Source organism: Phoxinus phoxinus (assembly GCF_949152265.1).
Source record: "Phoxinus phoxinus genome assembly, chromosome: 24".
NCBI lineage: Eukaryota > Metazoa > Chordata > Actinopteri > Cypriniformes > Leuciscidae > Phoxinus > Phoxinus phoxinus.
In genome coordinates this window covers 17,863,459-17,889,871 of record NC_136899.1, presented here as the reverse complement: position 1 = coordinate 17,889,871, position 26,413 = coordinate 17,863,459, and the positions used below count along the sequence as shown (strand labels likewise).

Below are 26,413 nucleotides of genomic sequence, written 5' to 3'. Positions count from 1 at the left end.
TGGTGGTAGAGAGAGCTCGTCACAGAGTGCTGTGTGATTATTTTGTGACTTTATTGCAGTGTGTGTGCTGTGACTTGTACACGGGGTGTTGCGAGTGATATTGAAGCCTTGGTCGTGTGTCTGCCATCAAGCCTCGGCCTCCTTTGGATTGTGGTATCTCCTGCATGTCTATTGATGATTCTCAGCTTTTATACATTTTAACCGACGATTGTATTTAAATAAAAACTTTTGTATTATTGGTATCCACGTCTCTAGCCCTTCTTGCTAATTACGTTCCTGTGTATCCTTTATCCATTCTTGGTAGTAACATCTATATTTCCCTATTAAATAGGGTGGCGTAGTCATGTGATGCTAGAGGCAGTGTTTCTATATTTGCCCAAGGTGTGAAGGGCCAAGGTCCCGCTACATGAAGAATTTGGTTAGATTTTTAAGGTGGTGTTGGATTAGAGTTGAAAATCTGAAGGATAGTGGACCTTGTGTGCCAGAGTGGCACTGGTTTTCTATTTGGTGGCATTTTCCTCCAGGTTATATCTCCTGAAGAAGAGGCCAAAAAATAAAAATCCATCTGGTATTTTTTTTTTTCTTTTAGTAAGGGGTAAAGATCATTTGACCCATGTTTTGAAACTTGACTACATTTGTAGAAGTTCTCACCTGCATGTAGAAGTTGACAAACAGGACGACAAGTGTGCACATGTAGAAGGTCTGAAATTTCAGACAGCCCAGAGGGTAGCCACAAGGAACGACCCATGCGCTTACTGTGTGTGTTATAGTCAATGCAAACTGAACCTGAGAGAAAGAATAGAACATTACTGAGAGACAATCATCTTCTAACACATGAAATACAACAACAACAAAAGAGCAGAGCAGAAATTTTTTTTGTTCAAATGTGCTAGTATACTACTAAACTAATTTTTAAACTAATTAATTTTCTAAAGATAAGAAAGTATACTTTCAGTCTACTTTTTATGGACTTAAAAGTACTTATGAAGTATGAAATAACAGCTATTAGTAGAACATAACAAAAATATACAAACAATTAAAACAGACTCATGGTAATTATAGATGATAACCTACCCCCCAACCCTAAACCTTACCCTAAAACTACCCCTTCCATTAAATTAAAATTAACTGTAGAGTTTTATAATTAAAAAAACTGAGGAAATCAAACCGGATGACTTACGTCGTCTGATGATCTATGTAATAAAATCAGTATGCCTTATTAGGCTACTAGGTGGCAATAGTTTAAAAAGCGAGGAAAGTGAAGTAGAAGAGCAGTTCTAGCGGCGACATCAGTGTAATGTATAAGCATTTCATTTATTCTGTGATGGCAGAGGGAAGGTCTCATAAGGACTAGCATGAAAATGTAAAGGGATATGGGAATGTAAAAGCAGAGGGTAGTTGGATAGAGAGTTTGCACACTGACCAGCTGACCCTGGGTGAGGTAGCGTTTCCACCACAGATAGTTGTGCATGGATGGGATGGTTGACAGGCCATAGTAAGAATACATGAGGATATGGATGAAACTGTTTAGCATCGGTCCAAAGAAACCTGGACAAAGATGTTACATTATACAGGTTGAACTGAACCATCATGGCATTGGTAGCATATATATGGTAGCATATACAGTGTGTGTGTGTGTGTGTGTTTGGAATACTGTCAAATATATATTCAATACTGTTATAAGTATGTCCCTGTGTAGTGAAGGGAATTTATATATATATATACATATATATCTGTGACATGATCTTTCAGAAAAAAAAAATCTTATTATTATCAATGTTGAAAACAGTTTTAGCTGCTGCTTTTCTTTTCTTTTTGGAAATCATGATACACCTCCATTTAAACATTTGGAGTAAGTAAGATTTTTTTTTTTTTTTTAAAGGGAAAAAAATAGTACTTTTATTTAGCAAAGGCACATTATATTGATCAAAAGAAAAAGACAGTAAAGACGTGAAATTAAATATTACAAAAAAGTTATATTTATAAAAAATTATGTTCTATTCATCAAAGTCAAGTCACCTTCATTTATATAGCAATGTAAATTGTTTCAAAGCAGCTTTACGGTGATAATAGGAAATTATAGTAACAGAGATTGTTTTGGCTTTACATCAGCTCTAGTAAGTTATTGTCAAGCTAAAGTTAGTTTTGATTGATTGATTCACTTCCGTTGCAAAGTTCATTAGTTATTAACTGAGGGGCCGCTAACACAACACAGTTCTAACAGAAAACACTTAACGTGCAAGGTGCAAACCTTAAAATAAAAAAAAAGGTTATCTCTGCGCAATCCTCTAAAAAAACGCAAACCTGTGACAATGGTGACAGCGTGCACATGTGCATCACGTGTTTAGTCTATAGGTATGCAAGTTTTAATAAATATATATATATATATATATATATATTTATTTGTGTGTGCGCAGGAGTGTAGTCCTTCTTTACAAACCAACTCTCAACAAACTTCTTGTCTGGCCTTAAAGTATAATAAGAATCCTGGGTTAAAAAAAGCACAGTTTCCAGAAGAAATATTAAGCAGCACAACTGTGTTTAGCATTAACAATAAGAAGAAACGTTATTTAGCACCAAATCAGAATATTAGAAGGATTTCTGAAAGATCATCTGACACTGAAGACTAATAATGACTGCTGAAAAATCAGCTTTGCCATCACAAGAATAAATTACATTTTAAAATATATTACAACAGAAACCAGTTTACCATTTACATTCGAATAATTGTACATTGTAATAATATTTCACAGTATGACTGCTTTTACTGTATTTTTTTATTAAAAAAAAAAAAAAATGAATGCAACCTTCACACTTTTGACCAGCAGTGTGTGTATACTGTGTATAGCATGAAGTATTCTAAATCTACACTAATAATAAAATCAACATTATTATACACTGGCTATTGTTAAAATATAAAGCGAAGCCTAAGCTCATTTTTCCTCACACCAGTACGGTCTCATAAACCTGTGACATTTCATTAATGTAACTTTGTCCTTTAGGCTCACTTACTCTGTCCACAGGGTATCCAGTTGAGGACACACCACCAGATGTTAAACATAGAAGCATGATGATACACATGCAGGAAACTGATCTGGCTGTTTTTCTTCCTTAACACAATGAAGATGGTGTCCAGGAACTCAATCAGCTTGGAGAAATAGTACCACCACAGTACTTTTGCTACCTATCCAAATAAAACGGGTAAAGATTTTGAGCAAGTTAAATGTAAGATGTAAATAAGATGTCATCTAATGTGCATAAATATTGTGATGGGCTATATAATATTTACGTACATCAGGTGATCAAAGCTAATGCAGTAGTGTTAATGCACTTATGTGCCAGAGAGTGATCATAAACTTAAAGGGGACCTATAATGCAAAATTCACTTTTATATGGTTGTACACCACCCACGTTATCACTATACTCTCATGGTGTACCGAACACACCCCGTCCAGGCCTAGCCCTAGCCCATTGTTGAGGTTGAGAACAAAACAAAATTTTCTTCCTTGACATCTGATTAAATAGTAATTAGGGGTGTGTGTGTAACGGTTCACATATTCGTCCCGCAAATTTTCGTGTCTTATGTGTAGATGAATACAGCGTTGTATAAGCTCCGCGTTTTGTTACTTTCAATAAGAAACAGTGTAATTTTTTAAATTATCAAATTTGATCATGAAATTTAAACAATAAATGCTGTTTTGACAGTCTTTCATGTGGCGTGACAGATCACTAACTAATTAGGCGCCTCAGTTTAAGCAGCAGCGTGCCAGTGAAATACATGTTTGCATACAATTTGTTATTTGAGTGTTGATTTTTTGAGGACCGAATCCAACTCCATAACAAGAAAAGAGATCCTCTGCACGGGGGCGAGTTTGCTCTTTTCCCAGTTGACCTGAAGGCCCAGCTGGCTGAGGTGCCTGAGCACGAGGTCCCTGTGTTTGCATAACTGATCTCGAGAGTGTGCTAGTATGAGCCAGTCGTCGAGATAGTTGAGGATGCGAACGCCCTGTTCTCTCATGGGAACAAGGGCCCCCTTAATGACTTTCGTGAAGACACGGGGAGACAGATACATGCCTGAAGGGCAGGACTTTGTACTGATATGCTCGACACTCGAACGCAAAGCGCAGAAACGGCCTGTGTCGAGAAAGAATCGAGCCATGAAAGTATGTGTCCTTCAGGTCGATCGCTGAAAACCAATCTCGGGGGCGGATGTATTTGAAAATGCGTCTCTGCGTGAGCATTTTGAACGTTAGCTTGTGGAGGCTCCGATTCAAATCTCGCAGATCCAAGATCGGTTATAACCCACCACCTTTATTGGGTATAATGAAGTAGGGACTGTAGTGCCCTGACCTCATATTGGCTGGAGGGACCGGCTCTATCGTGTCCTTCGCCAGTAGGACTGCGATCGCCGCGCGCATGACATGGACATTGGGTGCTCCCTCTGTCGTGGAGTGGATGGCCCGAAACTTGGGTGGGACGCCGGGCGAATTGAATCACATAGCCGAGCCTGATGGTCTGAATGAGCAAGCGAGATGGCCTGGGGAGCGCTAACCAGGCTCACAGAGAGAGCGTACTAGTGGAACCAAAGGGGCCATAGGCGTACCCGGAGTGGGGCAGCGGGGTGGAACACAGAGAGTCGGCTCGGGAGGCTCTCTCTGGGAGGCGGCCCATAGCGGAGTCTGAGTGTGCTGTGCAACACTTACCTGGTTCCACGGGGCAGGAGGTGGCTTGGTTGCGTTCTCGAACCACACACTGCTGCCCGCTGGCGATGGAAGAGGCGGATGAGAGTGGTGAGGATTCTCTCACCCCACTGCTCTTTGGGCGGTCTTTGGACCCAGGAGATGAAAGAAACGGATCTTTTATTGAAAATTTGAAAAACACGTGTATCCCTTAGCTGCCCTGCCATCAAGGGTGGTGAGGGAGGAGGAGCCACCGTTTCTGGTTTCTGGCAGTAAAAGGTGCCGACCATGTCCCCGTGAGCTCCTCATGCACCTCAGGGAAGAAAGGCACTGGGGTGGGTTGCTGAGAACCAGCGCGCGCCACCCCGAGATACCAATCATCCAGCGATCAACATCTGATCGTCGTGGGGTGCACCAAAGGAAACGACTGGTACACATCTCGAGGATGGTCCAGCACATTTAGTCGGTAGCTCAGCTGGCTGCGGAGCGTGAGAGGGATGAGGGTTCCTAGGGGGTAGGTTCCCCGAACGTAGTGCGCTAACCGTGATCCTCAGGTCTCCCGCGCCGTCTGAGGAGGATTGGATCGAGGCAGGAGCACGGGGACTCCGCCCCTTTGCAGGAACGAGAGTCTCGACCGCAGCTTCACGATGGTCATCTTCCCACAATGGCTACAAGACTCATCCACAAAATCTGTTCAATGCCCAGACACACGAGGCAGCAATTGTGACCATCCTGTGACCCTAGGTAACGACCACATCCACAGATAGGAAGTCATCTTTATAAAGATGCGTTTCTATCTGTGTAAGCTCTTTTAGGGACTGCTCTCGCTGGTTCTGAAGCACGCAGGGGAGCGATCTCTCTCGCTGGTACCAGCTGTAAAAACAGCCTTTGAGTACCGGCGCACCTTACCAGCTGTGACAACAGTTTTTTTGTTTTGCTCAGTTTTTCAAAAAATAGAGAAAGAGAGAGGGGGAAAAAAGACAGCTCACGCTGCTGTGCTGTCACGCAGGCCCGCACTGAGGTGGAGAGGTCCTGAAGAGAATTGCTTTTTACGTTTCACAAAGCTATGTAGACAGGTTTAAAGAAGGCATCGAAGTGCTTGGTTCTGAAGCAAAAAGCTGAAGTGCAATCACCACCAGCTGCTCGCTATATGCCCGCGCTGCGAGGCTGAACAGCTGATGTGTATTGGCTTGTTTTAAGTTTCACTCGATGTAGATTGGCCTCTCTAGCGAGATTCCTATTCGTGCTCTCGGTAACTAGGTGCAACTCCAGGTAACTAGGTGTATATACCTCCTCTCGAGCTGATTAGATAGGCTGTTTGAATGTGCTCCACCCGAATTTGTCGCTTGAATCCTGCAATCTCTTGAGATGCAGACATGAAAGTGACTGACAATTAGCTGAACATATACTCATTTAATTGGTGACACTTAGCCTACATTCTCAAACCCCCTGTATTTACATTTTATTTAAAAAACTTTATTTGAATTTTACTATATTTCTATGATTAAATCACTGACAGAGACCCCTCCCCTTTCAGCCAATCACTGTGTGCATAGTTAGTAAGGCCCCAGAAGTTTAGACTGATATGGCATTAAAACGCATGAAGATAATAAACTTTCATAATGACGAAGAACTGCAATGTCACGTGAGCGTTGACCATGATAGAGATGACCAAACAGATGTGTTTTTATTCTTTAGCAAAGTATATACTTTTTTATGCAAAAAAGCATGTTTTTCCTTCCACTCAAAAATGAGCATTTACAACATGGTATAATAAATGATCTCTGGAGTATTTTGAGCTGAAACTTCAGACACATTCTAGGTACACCTGAAACTTATATTACATAAGGGGCTTAATAGGTCAATTTTAATGCTGTTTGTGGTATGCCTTAAATGGTATTCACTGTACATATATATATATATATTAGTGCTGTTTTTATTACTCACCCTGATATCTGCTTCACCAGCATCATACAATCCCTGACACTGAAGACGGTAACCTGCAGACCAGACTGATGATATCAGCTACCAAACACATGAAACACAGTGAACAGTAAGAACAACTTAAAGGACACCGGACACCAGCAGATGGGCAACTGTATTGCTGCTGTACATGTAAAGATACTGTACACTCACTTACCTCAACCAGCATGTAGAATGACAACACAGTAATGGAGAAGTTGTACAGCCGTAAAACATTTTTCAGTGAGTATGCTGGTCTGTTTTTCATGTATTTTGTTCCCAGGTAGATTGTTAGGAGGTAGGTAATGGTGAGTAAGAATGTTGGTGTGTAGGAATCCAGCAGGAGCCATCCTCTCACGCGAGTATCTGACATCAAACACACACGTCACATACTGTATACTGCAACTGGATGACTGGGTAAGGTAAATGTCAAACATCTTTTTAATATATAAAAAAGAACATACTTCAAATTCGTGTAACAAGTTTGGCTTAACCTTGTTTTACATTTTTACCATTTACCATTTTTAAATCAAAAGTAAGCTTGAGGTGAAAAAAAAAGTGGAATTGAAGGTCCGTGATGTAATTTGGGGTGGACCAAATACAAAATAAAACTATAAAATCTAGGTCATTTTGAGATTTTTTCAAAATATATATAATTACTAGCATCTGGAGACATACATTTCATTCAAATAATCTGTACAATTATAATTTTTAAAACATACCTTCACTTTTACTTTTTGAAAATACTTTTTAGACGATCACATTCCAGTAGCATACTTTTGTCATACTGGCATTTATTTTGAGTGACTCTTTATATGTCCATTGTACTATGGCAGTGTATAAATTAACAATAATCACTGCCTTATCTAATGTCACAAAATCAAAAACTATATATTAGGGGTGTAATGATACACGTATTTGTATTTTCGTACGGTTTTCGTACGGTATTTTCGTACGGTTCAATACGAATACGTGTATCGTTACACCCCTAATATATATATTAGTAACGGCCGTTTATCAGTTTGGACCAATGCAGCGCGAGCCGATTTTGAACAAGCAGCACTATTACTACACAGCGAGATCCAGTAAAGAAAGCATTTGAATTTGCCACTGAAGTAATAACACAGCTTATAGATCTAGTGAGAAACATTCACATTTATCTGTTATTAACGGATCAAACAGCGCTGACGTGGAAATCAGGAAGAAACATTGTGCCATGAATTAACTATTCAGTGTCCACAGATCAGCAACATTCACCATGGATTTACTGTAGTAACACTACTAACTGTAACCATGGAAGTTTGGCAGGAATAGTCTGTAATGCTTTCAAGTAACATTACGTCTAGGTTTTTTGTTACATTATGAATACAATTGCTGCCCTCAAATGTCAATCTGAACTAAAATAAACCTTTGTTTATAACTACTACAATATTACATTTCATTTTGTCCAAGGAGCTGTTTTGTTTTATATGCTCCTAAGAAAAGTAAAATATAGCTCCATTGCTAAAAAGTAAAAAAAATATAAAATAAAAGTTTGTGTTTACATAGTATATGTGTGTGTATTGTGTATAATTATTTTGTATATATAAATACACACACATGCATGTATATATTTGAGAATTATTTGCATTTATATACTGCATATATATTTTTATATGATTTATATTATATATAAATATAACTATTTTATATATAAATAACACATTTTTATAAAATATATACATGCATGTGTGTGTATTTATATATACAAAATAATTATACACAATACACACACATATATTATGTAAACACAAACTTTTATTTCGGATTTCGATTAATCACGATTAATCGTTACAGCCCTAGTACCGAACCATACCGAACAGTGACACAAGTGTATCGTATCGAACCGAACCGTAATTTTTGTGAACCGTTACACCCTCTAATATTAGATATATATATTATTATTATATATATATATATATATATATATATATATATATATATATATATATATATATATATATTCCTCTTAATTTGGTGTGCCATTTACTTAAAAATAATTACATTTAGAGCAGTGGTTCTTAACCTTTTTGACAGATTCAAATCGCTCCACAAATGCAAATTTGTACAGACCACAAAAAAAGTATACCCTTTTGAAGGATACAAACAGTGGTTGAGGGGATACATTAAAATAAGACATATCTGGATTTAGTTATTTTAGATCATTTAAAGCTGATTATAGCTTATTTTAAAGCTGGTTTTGTCTTTTTTTAATAAATTTAAAAAAACATTTAAAATCATTTTAAGTAATCTCTAAAAAATAATCATACAGTTATAATAATAATAATAATAATACATTTTATTTGGGGGACACCTTTCTATATACACAAGGACATCTTACATGTTTCGGAGGACATAAAAGATGGAAATAAGTTAAAATACATTTAACTTAATAGTAATACATTTTACAAAATAGCCAAATCTGAAAAGTGCTAAAAACGTCAGAAAAGCAGTAAAAAGTGACGGGAGGGTTACTATGGTGATGTAGTACTATGAAGATTTAAAGATTAAAAGCTTCTTAAAAAGGTAGGTTTTAAAAAAAAAAAAAAATTAATTGACTGTCTTCCTGTCAAATGTGGGAGAGGAGGGCATTCCAAAGTGAAGGCCCTTGCCCCCATGGTGGAGAGGCGGAATGTGGGGGTGACAAGGAGTCAAGTCGAGGAGCGTGCAGAAACATAACCTAGTAGGAGGTCAGAAATGTAACTGGGCGCAAGATTATGGAGTGCTTTGTAGGTGATGAGGAGGGTCTTAAATTCAATACGGTAGTGCACAGGGAGCCAGTGTAGAATGATAAGGATATGTGTGGTTCAGATGTTCTGATACCAGTGAGGATTCGAGCAGCAGAGTTCTGAACAAGTTGGAGTCTATTTGTCAGCTTAGAAAGGATGTGAGAAGGAAGTTGCAGTAATCCAGACATGACGTGACAAGGGCATGAATTGGGGTTTCAGTGCTGGATTGTGACAATGAGGGTCTAAGCCTGGAGATATTGCGGAGGTGAAAGAACGATGTTCTGGTAATTGCTTTAATCTGGGATTCGAATGATAGGGAACTGTCCAGAATGACACCAAGGCTTTTGACTTGAGTTGACAGAGGGACCAAGATCTTGCCTATGGTAATATTGAAGTTATGCTGTTTTGAAAGAGAGGATTTGGAGCCGATGAGCAGGACTTATGTCTTATTGCCATTAAGTTTCAAAAAGTTTGTGTTCATTCAGTTTTTAATGTCTTGAAGACAGTTGCTCAATGCTGAGTGAGGTGGGAAGAAGGGGATATGAAGGTTTAGTTATGATATAAAGCTGGGTGTCATCAGCATAGCAGTGGAAATGTATTTTGTGATGTCTCATGATCTTGCCCAGGGGAAGGAGATATATAATGAAGAGGAGTGAACCCAGCACTGACCCCTGGGGGACACCCTGTGGCACAGAAGCACAGGCCGATGTATAGTGTTTGAGTTGTACAAACTGTTGACGATCTGTGAAGTAGGAACAGAACCAGGAGAGTGCACCCCCTATGATACCAATGTTGGCCAGACATTCAATGAGGAGGGGATGTGAGATGGTGTCAAAGGTAGCACTAAAGTCAAGTAAGATAAGGATGGACAGTAGACCGGAGTCAGCAGCACAGAGTAGGTCGTTGGTGATTTTTACCAATGCTATTTCCATGGTGTGTTTAGCACAGAAACCTGACTGGAAATGTTCATGCAGATCATTGTAGTTGAGATGTTGATGTAGGTGATTTGCCACAACCTACTCCAGTATCTTGGAGGCAAATGGAAGGTTGGAGTTGGTAGTTCAAATCATCAGGATCAGCATTGGGCTTTTTGAGGACGGGAGTGGCAGCAGTCTTAAGAGTGGGTGGCACAATGCCCATGGAGAGGGAGGAATTAACTAATGTAGTGAGTAAGGGAGAGATGGAAGGCAGGCATGCTTTAAGAAGACTGGTCGCAGGGGGTCTAATTGGGAAGTGGATGTTTTGATTTACTGACAAGTTCTTCAATCAGGTTCTCCGAGGCCAAGGTGAAGTTTGAGAGGGAGGTAGTAAAGGCAGAGCCCTGTAAGGTAGTTATGTAGGACATGTTATAAACTGGAGTGCTAGGAATATTAAGTAGAGATGGTGATGAATGTCTTGAATTTTACCATGAAAGAAGTTTAGAAACTTGTTGCAGAGTTCCAGTGAGGGGTCAAAGAAGGTGTTGTCAGGTGGCTTAAGGAGCCGGTTTACTGTGGAAAATAGGAGCTTATAATTGTTTTTCCCAGAGTTTATAATGTTCGAATAGTAAGATGATCTAGTAGCAGAAGGGTGTTATTATATTGCAAAAGGTGATATGTGCAGGCCTGCGCATGATATACTAGGCCTGTTAATTTATAAAGGTGCTCAAGGCGTGTACCACGGAGCTGAGTGGTTGAAGGAGACAGAACGAGTTTTAGTGGGAGCAAGGGCATATCCAGGGAGGAGGATAGGCAGTCATTGTAATGAGTGATGAGGCTGAGGGGACAGAGGGAGTCAGTGGTCGAGTATGTATTTATGAAGCTCATAAGGTCAGATGGTTTAATGGGCCCTATTTTAACTATCTGAAACGCAAGTTTAAAATGCGAAATGCAATCTTTGTGGGCGGATCCCGGGTGCTGTTGCTATGACTCTTGCGCCCGACGCAAATCTAAAATGGGTTGGTCTGATGTAGCTTCATTATTCATAGGTGTTGTTTGGGCGTAACGTGAAATAAACCAATCAGAGTGTCTTCTCACATTCCCTTTAAGAGCAGGCACGATTGTTCCTTGGCGGATTGCTATTATAACGGCGGATTGCTATTATAACGGTGGATTGCTATTATAACGGTGGATTTGCCAGGCGCACACCAGGAGCGGTTCACAGCCGAGGAGACCAACGTTCTCGTCAGGGCCGTAAAAGACTATAGGGCTAAAGCATGATACAATTATTCTCTGGCAAAGAAAAAGATAAACAAAATGTCAAAGAATGATTATTATTGTTGGCAAAACAACGATACTGGTCACTCCATCTTGTTTTGGTAATTTTCTAGAGATAGATTGGAGAAAAATATGACTCCAAAAGTCCAAAAATATGAAATCACAAACACAATGAAAAATGGGATAATGAGATGGAAATGTTATTGGCCATGGATCCAATATTATGCAGAGATCTCCAAGCTCATGAGAAAACAAAACAAAAGCATGTGAAAAAATTAGACCAACAAATGGCAAAATGCATTTGAGAAATTACAATTGGCTGTCTCACTCTCAACTGCACCATGCTTAGGCCTATAAGACTAAAATATTTAATCTATTAGAGTTTGTAAAAAGGTAGGTACCACTTACGCCACGGGCTTCAGAAATGTTCTGCCTTTGTCACACCCAACAACTTTCTTCAATATACTACTGTCCTTGCGTTCGGGATGCGAAATGCTCCTGTGACGTTTCAAAGGCTTATGCAGAAGGTTTTATCTGAGGTACCGAAGTGAGATGCATATATAGATGATGTGGTGCTGTATTCAGACAGTTGGACAGAACATATGACTAATCTTGAGTTTTTGTTTACTCGATTGCCAGACGCTTCACTGACTGAGTGTGAATTCAGAGATCAGAGGTGACATACTTGGGAAAGAAGGTGGGTCAAGGAAGTGTGAGACCTGTAGAAGCGAAAGTTTCTGCGATAATAGCCTATACATCTCCATCTAATAAATGTGAGCCGAGACGTTTTCTTGGAATGTGAAATTTCTGTCAAAATTCATCCAGTGTTGTGACTTACTGATGTACTCAGTGATAAAAGGAAGTTTGTATGTCTGTGGCAAGAGCAGTATTATTACAAAAGGACCATATGGATATTGATCGTCCTGTGTGCTATTTTTCCAAAAAGTTTTCAAGGTGCCAAAGTAACTACAGCCAAGGGCGCCGTAAAGGGGTGGAAGGTTAGGACGATTCTAAGGGCCCAGGCTGATTTAGGGCCCAGAAGAGCAGACCCCATTTTTCTTTTCTTATTTTTTTTCTCTTTTTTATACATACATTAAATGTGCTAGGGCCCCTCATGCAATTAATGTGTATTCAGTCCGTTTTGACCATATATTTAATATTTAAAAAAAACAAATAATGTATTTACTGTTTCAGTCACACCCCTCCCTCTCACAATGGTTCATTCCCGCTGTCCAAGCTACGCTCGCTAGTTAGCGTCTCTTGCTTATTGCACTTATGATGCAGCGCAGACAGTGACACAGGCATCAGGCATGATGTCACATCAAAAGTCAGGGCATCAAAAACGAAAAGAAAAGAAGGAAAGAGAAGAAAGAGAACACCGAAGTCGACAGTATGTCACAAAGTTTTTCAAAAAGAAAGGTAGCTTGCCCTATTCCTGTATTCCAAAACTTTTAGAGTTACTTATTTTTGTTGCTAACGTTACATGACCTGCTTTTATCTAGCTAGCTTAGTAAAATAATAAATGAATTATGATTTACATCCAATCTCTGCTGTCTCCGTCTTATCATGTCTCGTCGACGTCGTCGTCGTAGACACAGATTCAGCGGCTGCTGCACACCCACGTCCTCCTCCCCCCCCGTCCCCCGTCTCCGTCTCAGCCGAACAAGGTGAGCCTGAGCGCGAAACTTCATGAAGATTGAAGCCTCTAAACACGTCTTATCTACTGTGTTCGCCACATGATGATAACTTTACAAAACAAAAAGTAATGTACACGCTTCAAAAATTACAAAATCAGTTTGCCGTGTCGTGTGTGTGTCGTGTGTTCGGTGAAGTGACAGACAGTGCTGCTGCTACGATCGATGCTGTCAAACTTGACGTTCTTAATATGAATAAAATGCCCCATAAAAAAGAATATAAAATTGAATAAAACATGTAACCATTGGCTATAAGGAGTTTACTAAATAGATATTTTAATATTCTATATTAAGAAAACTAAATAGGCCAATAAAAAATAATATGGTTATTACGTGTGTGTGTGTTTGACTTATACAGATGCAGAGTCATTGTCTGCACCTCGTCCTCCTACTAATGACCCAGTCCTCTCAGTGTCAGGTAAGGTGAACATGGTCAGCTACCAAGGTAGTAAAAAAATTAAGTTTTGGATTGTCTAATTTTTTTCTTGTGTTGTATAGTTTCATATAATATTATCCAACAATGCAGTTAAGAAAATATTAATTCTAAGCTGTAACTTGTTGACTGGGGGACAAAAATGAGTTTGCCATCCTAACCCCACAGAAACAAGAGAGAGACAGAGAGTTTTGCCAGGAAAGAGTGTGGAAGTTGAGGAAGCGGTGAGAATAGTGGAATATGAGAGCACAGAGGGAGCCCTAAGTGTAAAGGAAGATAAAAGAGAGGAAGATGAGAGAACAGGGGAAGCCATGAGAGCAGACTCCGAGGAAGATGAGAGAACAGGGGAAGCCATGAGAGCAGACTCCGAGGAAGATGAGAGAACAGGGGAAGCCATGAGAGCAGACTCCGAGGAAGATGAGAGAACAGGGGAAGCCATGAGAGCAGACTCCGAGGAAGATGAGAGAACAGGGGAAGCCATGAGAGCAGACTCCGAGGAAGATGAGAGAACAGGGGAAGCCATGAGAGCAGACTCCGAGGAAGAAGAGACTGTTGTGTCAAATGATCCTGGTTTGTGGCCAGCAAAAATGAGCAATGCAGACAGAGAAAAAATTGTGGAAAAAATAGCTTCTTCTAAAGATAAAGAACAAGAAATGCCACATGATTCAAAAGGTAAAGCCTTCCCCGAATACCTCAAGTACACAAAGTCAGGAAATTGCAGGGAAAAAATTAAGAGAGACTGGGTCATTTACAGCCAAAGCACAAATGCACTATTTTGTATTCCTTGTGTATTATTTGGTCATGAGCTAAAGAAACCTTGTATGAGCGCACTAAGCAGTCAACATGGTTATAAAATCAAAGACATAACATGGCGTCGAATGTATGATAAATTCCCTAACCACGAAAGCAGCAAAGCACACAGGGAGTGCTACTTAAAATGGAAAACCTTACAACAGTCTGTAATGGCAGCTGTCCCTGGGGGAATAGACAGCAAGCTGAAGAAGCTCATACAAACAGAAATAGACAAAAATAGAGATATTCTGAAGAGGATACTAGATGTAACCTTGTTCTTGGCCTCTCGAAATTTACCCTTTAGAGGTAAAACAAAAGACTTGGGGGACATTCATAATGGCAACTTCTTGGGCACCCTTGAGCTCCTGTCCCATTATGACCCACTACTCAACGAACATCTACAAAAAGTCAGAGACAAAAAAACAGGAACAAGATTGACACACTATTTAAGCTCAGATATTCAGAACGAATTTATTGAGTTATGTGGAAAACGAGTGTTAAGTAGTATTCTTAAGGAAAGGGAGGAATCAGTCTATTATTCAGTCATTTGCGATGCTACTCCTGATATTTCACATACAGAGCAAAATGTATTACTCTTACGATATGTAGGATTTGATCAAGAAAACAAGAAATGGGAGGTTGTTGAAAGGTTTTTGGAGTTTAAAAATTTTCACAAGAAAACAGGGAGTGAGATTGCAGACATGATTGTAAATGAGCTTAATAGTCATGGCATAGATCTGAATGACTGCAGGGGCCAAGGCTATGATAATGGGGCAAACATGTCTGGAAAAATAAAGGGGGTTCAAGCCCAATTATTAAAAAAGAATAAGCTGGCTACTTTTTCCCCTTGTGCGTCTCATACTCTGAACCTTGTTGGTGTGCATGCAGCTCAATCAAGTCCAGAGGTTACCAACTTTTTTGGCTTTGTCAATCACCTTTATGCACATGTTAGTGCCAGCCCAGAGCGATGGGCCATCTATAAGGCAAAAACGGGTTGCACTTTACATCGTCTGTCAGACACTCGGTGGAGTGCAAGGGTTAAGGCTGTTCAACCTATAGCCAAGCACCTGCCCAGTGTCCTAGAAGCTCTTGATGCCATCCTCTCAACCTGCAGTCTGACACCAGAGGCTCGGTCTGAAGCCACCGGCCTAAAAAAGTATTTTGAAACTTTTGATACTGTTTTTCTGTTGACTGTTTGGGTCAAAGTTTTGCAAGCCATTGACAAAAGGAATATTATTCTCCAGTCAGGGAAATTAACTCTTGAGACAGAGGCAGAAAATATCAGAGCTTTGCAGGAGGAGATGCAACATCTGAGGGGTGAATGGGAGAGTTTCTTTTCTGAAGCATCACTTGTTGCCCAACAGATGAGCATTAACCCTCAGTTCAGGTCAGGATTCAGCCGCCAGAGGAAGAGAAAACGGTTTCACGATGAGACAGAGGTAGAGGGAGCAAGGGAGCACAGTGCAGACACCATATTCAGAAACACTGTGTTTCTTCCCATGATGGACCACATAATCAATGACTTGAGTACCAGGTTTGCCACAACAGCTGAGATCTTGGATCAGTTTTCTGTAGTTGTAAAAATGGGTCAGTTACGTGATGATCAAATCCATTCTGTATGCCAGCCATTGATTTCAAAATACAACACTGATCTGACTTGTGAATTTGAAGATGAAGTCAGACACCTCAACTCTGTATATAGGGCCACTTTCCCAGGGTGTCTGTCACCAATTGATCTGCTCAACAGCATTTACAAGATGCAGCTGCAGAGTATTTTTGGGCAGGTCTGCATAGTTTTGCGAATATTTTGCACACTGCCTGTGACCGTTGCTGGTGGCGAGAGAGCATTCAGTAAGCTGAAACTGATCAAAAATTATCTGAGGTCTGCTATGTTGCAGGATAGACTTTGTCACCTTGCCATACTATCCATTGAAAGCAAGCTGGCAAGAAAGCTGAACTTTGATGATTTAATACATGATTTTGCCAGCAGAAAGGCACGCCGCTGGGCCATTATAAAGTGATGTTGAACATACTTTGTTAGACCTGGATAAAAAACAGTTGGTTCAGGATAAAAAAACACTTAATTTTGAGCCCTTTTGGCCTAGCTAGTTTTATTTCTGATTTAATCATGGGTTAGTTCTACTGATGTTTCCTGATTGAGCAGTTTGACCCAGCTAAAGCTTGTTCATGTAAAGTATGTCAATATGTGTACATTATGTTCCGTTGTGCTTGCAATTGAGATAATAAATGTTCTCCCTTTTATGTAAACAAGTACATATTTCTATATTTTTTTCTTGTGTTTGTAGGCTTTGTACTCATCTTTAGACATTTTAACTACGCAATGTGCTAAGTATCTTTTTAAAAGTATACAGGGCATGTTTATTGGGTTACATTTTATCTGTAAAAAATGTAGGGGGCCCAGAAATTTTGGTTTCCATAGGGCCCAGAATTTCTGGCGGCACCCCTGACTACAGCACAATTGAGAAGGAAGCTCTTGCTTTAGTGCTGGCGCTCCAGCACTTTGAAGTTTATTTGGGAGGTATCAGTGTGCCCATTATTGTATTCACCGACCATAACCCTCAGACGTTTCTTTCCCGTATGTGTAATGCCAACCAGCTTTTGATGTGATGGGCATTAACAGGAATACAACCTGGATATTAATAATAATAATAATTTTTTACATTTATATAGCGCTTTTTCTGGGACCTCAAAGCGCTTCACATATGGAAGGGGGAATCTCCTCAACCACCACCAATGTACAGCATCCACCTGGATCATGCGACGGCAGCCATATTGCACCAAAACGCCCACCACACACCAGCTTATTGGTGGAGAGGAGACAGTGATGAAGCCAATCAGTATATATTAGACATCTGAAAGGCACTGAAAATGTTGTAGCGGATGCGCTGTCCAGGGTAGTGTGTGTTGAACCATAAGAAGGTTGTTTGTTTTGTTTTTCCTAAAATTGGGTGGAATATAGGAAGAATCTATTGGTGGGGCGGGTTATGTCCAAGGATGTATTCATTTTGTGTCTGTTATATACAAAGAGTGTTATGTGCGGATGTATTTCTCTCTCTCTCTCTCTCTCTCTCTCTCTCTCTCTCTCTCTCTCTCTCTCTCTCTCTCTCTCTCTCTCTCTCTCTCTCTCTCTCTCTCTCTCTCTCTCTCTCTCTCTCTCTCTCTCTCTCTCTCTCCCTCTCTCTCTCATCCTCTCTCTCTCTCTCTCTCTCTCTCTCTCTCTCTCTCTCTCTCTCTCTCTCACGCTCTCGCTCTCTCTCTGCATGCTGGGAGTTTGTGGACGGAGCGAGAGTGTGTGTTGGAGTGAGCTCTACGGTGTGAGTGAGTTTTTTATCTTTCTCCATCTCTTGTGGTTTTGTTGTTAGGTAAACAGAGGAAAGTTTGTAGGTGTTTGTGAGGAGCGTCGTTGGTCAGTGTGCACTGATCGCTATGGTGGCATCTCAGCACGCAAGTTGGAAAGTTTAACGCGGCGGCAACAGCATTAAGGTAGTATCCGCGGAGCGTTGTTCAGTTGAGGACTGCGTCCTCGCTGTTGCAGCTGTTGTTGATGCAGAAAGAATCCAATCATGACCAAGAATGAATAGCGCAATAGTGATGTTTTTGAACAATGTTGACAAAAGTGAATGAAGTTGTAGAAACCGGGATTATTGTGAATGATTCTCTTACTCCAGTCATGTCCTTAGTACAACCAGCAAGAAGAGTAATATTGTCAAATGTCCCGCCGTTTATTAAAAACGAAGTGATTGAAAGGGAATTGTCCAGACACGGAAAGTTTGTTGTCAAAAATTAAAAAAATCCTACTAGGTTGCAAATCACCACAGTTGAAACACGTTGTATCATTTAGGAGGCAGGTGCACATGATCTTAAATAACCAGAATGAAGAGCTTAATTTAGCCATGAAGTTTAAGATTGAGGATTTTCATTGTTATTTTTGCTACCTCAGATTTGTTTTGGTTGTGGACAAGAGGGTCACGTGATACGCGTGTGCCTTGAGAAGACTGCAGATCAGAATCACAATACAGGCGAAACACTTAGTAATACATATCATGCACAAACGTATGATACAGTATCTTGTGTTGACAAAAATGGAATTGACGAACGTGAAAGTAATAAAAATGAGTGTGGCCACAAACGAAAATGTGCATGAAGGTGGTGTTTTTGAGGTCACTATGACTTGCCTAAGGCGAAAGCCTCTTCAGTCTAACCAACACTCAGTATGTGCACAAATCACAACATAAAGGTGTCCGGTCCCCCTGTGTTAGGCGGCACGTCCCTAAACATGTATCAAACCCTAGCCACAAAGGCCCTGGCCTGGCAAGCCATTCCCAGTGTGTCGAGTTGGGTTATAAACACATTAAACTCGCTCCAGTTCGCTCGCAGACCCCCAAAGTTTCAGGCGGTTCTTGAGACTTCGGTGAGAAGCAGCGTGTGTCACGTGCTTCGCTCCGAACTACAAAATCTTTTAGCAAAAGGGGCAATAGAGTTGGTTCCCCCCCGCGCTAAAACACTCGGGGTTTTACAGCTGTTATTTTCTAGTCCCAGAGAAAGACGACGGCATCCGACCCATACTAGATTTGAGACATCAGCAGACATTCACTGTGTTTTTTGTTTTTCACTGTGGATCTGAAAGACGCATACTTTCATATCCAGATAGCCCCTTATCACAGGCCATTCTTGAGATTCGCCTTCGAGGGCCGGGCTTATCAATACACAGTCCTGCCATTCGGCCTGTCCTTAGCACCCCGTACATTTACGAAGTGCATGGAGGCTGCGCTATCTCCCCTGAGGCATCTGGGCGTGCGTGTACTGAATTATCTCGACGACTGGCTGATTTTGGCGCAGTTGCGGGCCGAACTGCTGATGCACTGGAATTTGGTTCTCGGCCATTTGCAATGCCTGGGACTCAAAATCAATTTGGCCAAGAGCAAACTAACACCCAGCTAGAATGTGGTCTTTCTGGGCACAGTTATAGACTATGAGAGCGGGTCTCACAGCAGAGCTCTCTATACAACGACTAACAGCCTACTTCAAAAGGAGCGCGCTCACTCCCCTCAGAGAGTTTCAGAAACTTCTCGGCCTTATGGCAGCCTCATCGCCAGTACTCTATATGGGACTACTGCATATGCGTGGCAGTCGGGCATCATGCGCATTACAGTGAATCACAGCTGTTTGCGTACTCTGATTCCCTGTCGAGATCAAAGCTGGTACCGAGAGGATGTGACCATGGGAGTAGCCTCCAGATGGAAAGTGATCTTCACAGATGCCTCCAACCAAGGTTGGGGTGCGTTGCATGAGGGCAAGCCCGCCTCCGGCTTCTGGTCGAGCACGGAGTGGAGCTTACACATCAACTGCCTGGAAATGGCAGCAGTTTGTTTGGCCCGGAAAGCATTTCTGTCGGACTTCAAGGGACACCACGTCTTAGTCCGCACGGACAACACGTCAGTGGTGTCATACATCATACATCACGAAGAGAACACATCTCTTCGGCCTAGCATACACATAACACATTATAGACTTCTATAATTCAATGTTAGGCTGCATAGTTTAGAACAGCCGGGACCGGGAACACTTCCTGTAAATCCTGATGTACTTGGTACATAATAAAAAGGATGGCATCTACGCTAATATTAGTCTCTCTGTCTATGCCGAGGTTTACCGCTGTACACCGGAACCAGACCGGATCCAGATCTGATGAAGGACCAGCGCCAGGACACGACGACGTCGCTGACCTGAAGTGTCAACCAGTCCCTCCTCCTCTCCACTCCGACTTCAACCAACCGGAACTGGACAAATACTCTGATTCATTCTGAACTTCTGACCTGTAATGCTCCTGAATCATAATCATACACTGTTCACTCATTGGCCAGAGGAGAACTGGCCCCCGACTGAGCCTGGGTTCTCCCAAGGTTTTTTTCTCCATTCTGTCACCTGATGGAGTTTTGGTTCCTTGCCGCTGTTGCCTTACCTTCTGGCTTGCTTAGTTGGGGACATTTAATTTTCAACAATATTATAGATCTGCCTTAAAGGTGGATGATGATGAAATTGTTTTTTGTATTATTTTCATGTTATCACTGTGAAGCTGCTTTGATACAATCTGTATTGTAAAAAGCGCTATATAAATAAAGGTGACTTGACTTGACATCAATCGCCAGGGTGGTCTCAGGTCTGGTCACCTGTACTCCATGGCGAGAGATCTGCTTATGTGGCACAACCCAACTTGAGCTCTCTGAGAGCAGCGCATATCCTGGCCATTCAGAAAATGGGTGCGGATATGCTCTCTCGAGACAACACTCCCCTAGGCGAGTGGTCTCTAAACCCTCAGACGGTTCGTCTGATTTGGAGTGTGTTCGGCAAGGCCAAAGTCGATCTTTTTGCCTCAAGAAACAACTCTCACTGCGCAGTGTTCTTTTCGAAGGACAGGGATGCGCTGGCCCATGCGTGGCCCAGCTGCCCTCTGTATGTGTTTCCCCCCGTTTCTGTAGGAGGGCAGTCATTACCCTGTTACCCAAAAAAGGTGATTTAAAAGAAATAAAGAACTGGCGCCCTGTTTCACTTTTGTGCTCTGATTAAAGCTCTTCTCTAAAGCTTTGGCCATTACGTTGAGGGAGGTAGTTGAGCAGGTTATTCACCGTGATCAAACTTACTGTGTGCCTAACAGGTCTATTTTTGATCATGTTTATCTAATTTGGAATATTTTGGACGTCTCTAGGCTATTGGACATAGACACTGGTCTCATTTATCTGGATCAGGAAAAGGCATTTGACCGGGTTGAGCACAGCTATCTCTGGCGCATGCTAGAGGAGTTCGAGTTCAGCTCTGGTTTTATTGCCATGATTAGGGTTTTGTACCAGGATGTTGAGAGTGTACTGAAAATGAATGGTGGTCTTAGTGCTCCTTTTAAAATTAACAGGGGTATTAGACAAGGTTGTGCACTTCCAGGAATGTTGTATGCTCTTGCCATTGAAACTTTATTGGTTAAGATCAGAGGACGCATTGAAGGTTGGACCATACCTTGCTCTGGAGCCAATTTTAAGGTGTCTGCATATGCAGATTATATTGTTGTTTTGGTTAAAGGGTAAAATGATGTTGATCTTCCTAAAGACATTTTTAACAAATTTGGTATAATTTCCTCTGCCAAAGATAATTGGTCCAAACGTGAAGTGGTAAATGGTCCCATGGTCTTCCTAAACCTCGAGTAAGCTGCAGTGCAACAGACTGACTACTTTTTATAAGGGACTTTTTAAAGTTTGGGACTTATTTGAAAAACGTAGGTTGGAGGCGACTTCCTCGTTGTACTGGCTTTTGGAGGAACCTGTTGTACATGGAGCTCAGTTTGATGTTACTTGTTAAGTTACACCTGGACTGCTTCATTGTTTAATTACCACTAAGACATTAAAGCTGCATCATTTGTTGGACGTTGCTGGTTCTGGCTTGAATAATGCTCAGTCCATGGCCTCATATCTAGGGTGTGTGGTCGGTACGGCGTGTAGAAAAAATTCTGGACATTTTTAAACAGAAACTCACAGAGGAAGAAAATAGTTGAGTCCCAATCTCAAAGAACCGTTTGGGCCTTTTCTGAACCTGAGGGGGCTAGAAGGGTTAAGTTTGCAGGATGTTCAGAGTAAAGTTTTGTATAAATGTCTTGTAAAAGTTTTTAAAAAGCAAATTTAAACGAACGCAGTAATACAGTGTGGAGAGAGAAATTGGGAATAGATGATGAAAGTAAACCTGTTTGGAGAGTTCTATACAAACCACCAATTTAAAAACGCACAGGTGATATTAATAATAATAATAATAATTCGTTACATTTATATAGCGCTTTATCTGAGACCTCAAAGCGCTTTACATAGAAGGGGGGAATCTCCTCAACCACCACCAATGTGCAGCATCCACTTGGATGATGCGACGGCAGCCATATTGCGCCAGAACGCCCACCACACACCAGCTTACTGGTGGAGAGGAGACAGTGATGAAGCCAATTACTATATGAGGATGATTAGGAGGCCATGATGGACAGCGGCCAAGGGGCAAATTTGGCCAGGATGCCGGGGTTACACCCCTACTCTTTTTTCGAAGGACATCCTGGGATTTTTAATGACCACAGAGAGTCAGGACCTCGGTTTAACGTCTCATCCGAAGGACGGCGCTCTTTTGGCAGTATAGTGTCCCCGTCACTACACTGGGGTGTTAGGACCCGCACAGACCACAGGGTGAGCGCCCCCTGCTGGCCTCACTAACACCTCTACCAGCAGCAACCTGGTTTTTCCCAGGAGGTCTCCCATCCAGGTACTAACCAGGCTCAGCCCCGCTTAGCTTCAGTGGGCAACCAGTCTTGGGCTACAGGGTGATATGGCTGCTGGTCAATATTCAATGGAGAGTTTTACATGGCGCAGTTGCTGTAAATGCATTTGTGAGTTTAATTAATCCCAATGTATCAAGTGATTGTCCTTTTTGTAAAATGAAGGAGACCATTTTTCATTGTTTTTTTTAGAATGTTCAAGACGGCATGATATGTTTTGTTTTCTTGAGATTCTTTTCATTAATTTTGGGGAGGTTCTTTTCATTAATTTTGGGGAGGTTTTTCTTCTAAGATTTGGATTCTTGGACCCAAATAAAATTTCACAAAAAATTGTACTTATCTTAGTTCTGTCAACAAAACTCTAAGTGTTTGGAATAGTAATGGATATGACAATGTTGATATGTTTGGTGTTGATGGAATAGATCTGCTACGCTGCTGCTGTTGGTTATTGCTGTTGCTGCAAAACAAGTACAGAACTTGCTACTGCTTATACATACGAAAACATGCTGCAGTGAGCAACTAATGCTGGGTACACACCAAAAGATAATCTGGCTGATTTTGGGCTGATTTCCCCCCTTCTGACAATCCTAGCTATGTCCCGATTATTTTGATGGTTCTACAGATTATCCTATCAGATTTTCCCTTGGTGTGAAGTGTGTTAAGAGTGTCCGAACCTGCTCGGAAGAACATTGAATATTTACGATCTGAAATCCTGATGTGTGGGGGGAACCCTGAGGACAAGCACGTGCACGCTTTGGAGATTATCACGTGAAACAATATCCAATCAGAAAGCGAGATGATGGAAGACACACACGCGCACACACACACACACACACCCCTCTGCAGGAAGCTGAGTGTTAAAGGTTCTAAAGAGGGTTTAAAGAACTCTTTCTAAAGAGACAATAAAGAATAAATAAAGATTGAATATCGTTCTGTATTCTATATAATGCCGGGTACAATGTTTTCTTTCCAATTAATTTGTGAAAATCATTCCAAACACTATCATCGCAATTTCTTCCTGCATTGTCCGCCTTGCTTATTCTGAAGTCTCGCGAGATTTTGTGATATTTCCTGTGTTCACAGTCGAGACTCTGGTTGAAAATCTGTTTGTGTATGGTGTGCTGTCTTTGTCATATCATGGCACACCACACACTATAGGAGCGAAAAGGTTAAATCTAGGATTTTTTTGTCCTCATGTTTGTGGTCTATCACATTTTGAAAATCTTATAAGATGTAAAAAATATTTTGGTGTGTACCCAGCATAAGACATGCTGCTGTACAAAATAGCAATTACCCGCAACTTCAAGAAGTTCTGTTAAAATCAATGAAGCTGTCTACACTGCACAATTAAATAAATAAACGTGGCTAAAAATGCTACTATGAAAAGCTTAAAAAACAGTTTTCAGTTCAGTAACCGATGCGGTATCAGTATGAACAAGTCTGTGGAAAATCACCAAGTACAAGATACCACCCCCACAATCCGTGGAGAATCAACAACTGGCTGAGAATCTGAATGGGTTTTATTGCAGATTTGACAAGCCCAGTCTCAAACCCCACACCCGCTCTGATCTACACTTAACACATTCACCTACTCTTGCAATCCCCCTCCCTCTGGCTTTGAGCAGCGAGTGGAATCTTGCTTAAACACTGCTGATTGGTCATTGCGTTTAAGAAATCAACAGATATGTCTGTGATTGGCTAAATTGCACAACACGTTGTAAAAATAAACCTTTGATGCTCTCCAGTGCATCAAAGATATTCAGATATTCACTGGATCGTTGGCCAAATCACCAATATGCTATTATTACGGAAAATAATATCCTAGACCAGCAGTTATAAGCAGCTTTTACCTATAAAAGCAATCAGAAGCAGAATGCAGTGGTTTGAGTGAGAAAATTCCACACTAGTCTCAAGCCAGTTGCCAGGGTACTAAGCCTTGCCCAGCCTTACACACATTCCTTTTATGATTATTTACCTTTGTTTATTTTTCTTATTCTGTTCATTGGTTATTTTATTTATAAATGCATTTAGCTGGTTTCATGAAACTGTTGGCTGACAATAAATCACATTTAACAAATCTTATTTGTCAAATTATTTGTATTGTATGAATTGTAAAATGATGTGATTTGAGAGTAGGCATTAAGGTCCACCATCTTTTACCAAGGTCTACTCACTTTCAAATTTCTGGCCTCACCATTGCACTGTTCATGGCATAAATTACACCTCTCGTGTTGGTGATCGTTCCCGATCCGCAAATTGGTCTGAATTAATCAAACCAGTGTAAATAAAGCAAGTTATCAACTCAGCCACTAGATATCATCACCGTACCTCCAGGAGAGATTCCAGGATGGAAACGTCAGTGAGAGTTGGTCCCTGGCTGATGGCTCTGCAGCTGACCTAGGCACTGGTTGAGGGGTTGCTGGCTGTATGCATTAGCAGGTTAAAGGGGCTATATGTAAAACATTTCATGCATTTATCGCTTTTTGTATTGCCAATGTGTGAACAGCTTGTAACCAAACTTAAAAAATTAAACCTTCCCTGACTTAGGTTGTCTATGAAAGGAAGTGGGGGAAGGTCTTCTTTTTATGTGAAGGATTCAGGCCTGTTTCTCTGGGAAAATCAAAAAGGACGTGACGGTTATGCACGCTCCCGAGTCATGAAATAAATGCTTATACAATATTCAGGATAATGCAAAAAGAGCTATTCTGTACTGTAATGTCAATGTCATTCATAGAAAAGGGATTCATTCAAATTGTCTCACAACCAGACCTAGTCTGTAGTCTCATGCCAGTGAATCGCAGAGCTGGTGCAAACATATCTAAATCGCTATGATCAGATATGTTCTTATCTACCGCTTTCTCCATGCTGTCATTTTTGTTGTTCATTTTGTTATTAAGAAGAAAGCGTGCAGCACATATTTACTCTCAGCAGGTTGGATGGCATCAGGATGTTTGCTGCAAAGGTATTACCTACTTTACTGTAAGCAAAGAATAAAAAAGAACTTAAAAATCAACAGGCTAAAGAAAACCTACACAAGGAACTTTTACCTATATGGTTTTAATAAAAATACCACAGCAAAAATAACTAGCCTAACTAACTAATATAAATGTAATAAATAAAAATCTTGCTCTCGAATGGTTTAAAATCACATTAAAATACACACAAAGGGATCGAAAATCTAATTTTATAACAAGTATACTATTTCAGAATTGGAATTGATTTTCGATTCCCAACCCTACTGATAATAGAGGACAACACAACGGTACCACCATCAAATGTCAGATTACAATACAGCATCATTTGTTTAGAGGCTTTCGACCTATTATTCATTCGACATGATTTATAGACAACTATTTCACAGGTAGGTGTTAAAGAGGCTATATGTCGAATTTAGAAAACGTATTACACATGCTCACACACGTAACATACAAGAGACTGAAGGTTACTTCTTTTAAACAACAGACTGGAGTCACAGAACAAAATAGTAAAAATATGATAAATAACAGTGACATGTATGGAATGTATTAGCCACGCCTTAGTAGATCATATGTATATGTATACAAGCGAGTACAA

At 40.7% G+C, this 26,413-nt stretch overlaps 1 protein-coding gene across 1 annotated transcript in view; it reads right to left on the bottom strand.

Moving 5' to 3' along the window:
• The window catches only part of elovl2 (ELOVL fatty acid elongase 2), a 66,920-nt gene that overhangs the window by 6,809 nt on the left and 33,698 nt on the right, over positions 1-26,413 (bottom strand). Inside the window, exons 3-7 of the mRNA XM_079602679.1 lie at positions 6,820-7,007; positions 6,627-6,704; positions 3,013-3,184; positions 1,424-1,548; positions 652-786 (exon numbers count right to left, since the gene is read on the bottom strand). Of these exons, the coding sequence (XP_079458805.1) occupies positions 652-786; positions 1,424-1,548; positions 3,013-3,184; positions 6,627-6,704; positions 6,820-7,007 (698 nt within the window). The remainder of the gene's footprint in view (positions 1-651; positions 787-1,423; positions 1,549-3,012; positions 3,185-6,626; positions 6,705-6,819; positions 7,008-26,413) is intronic.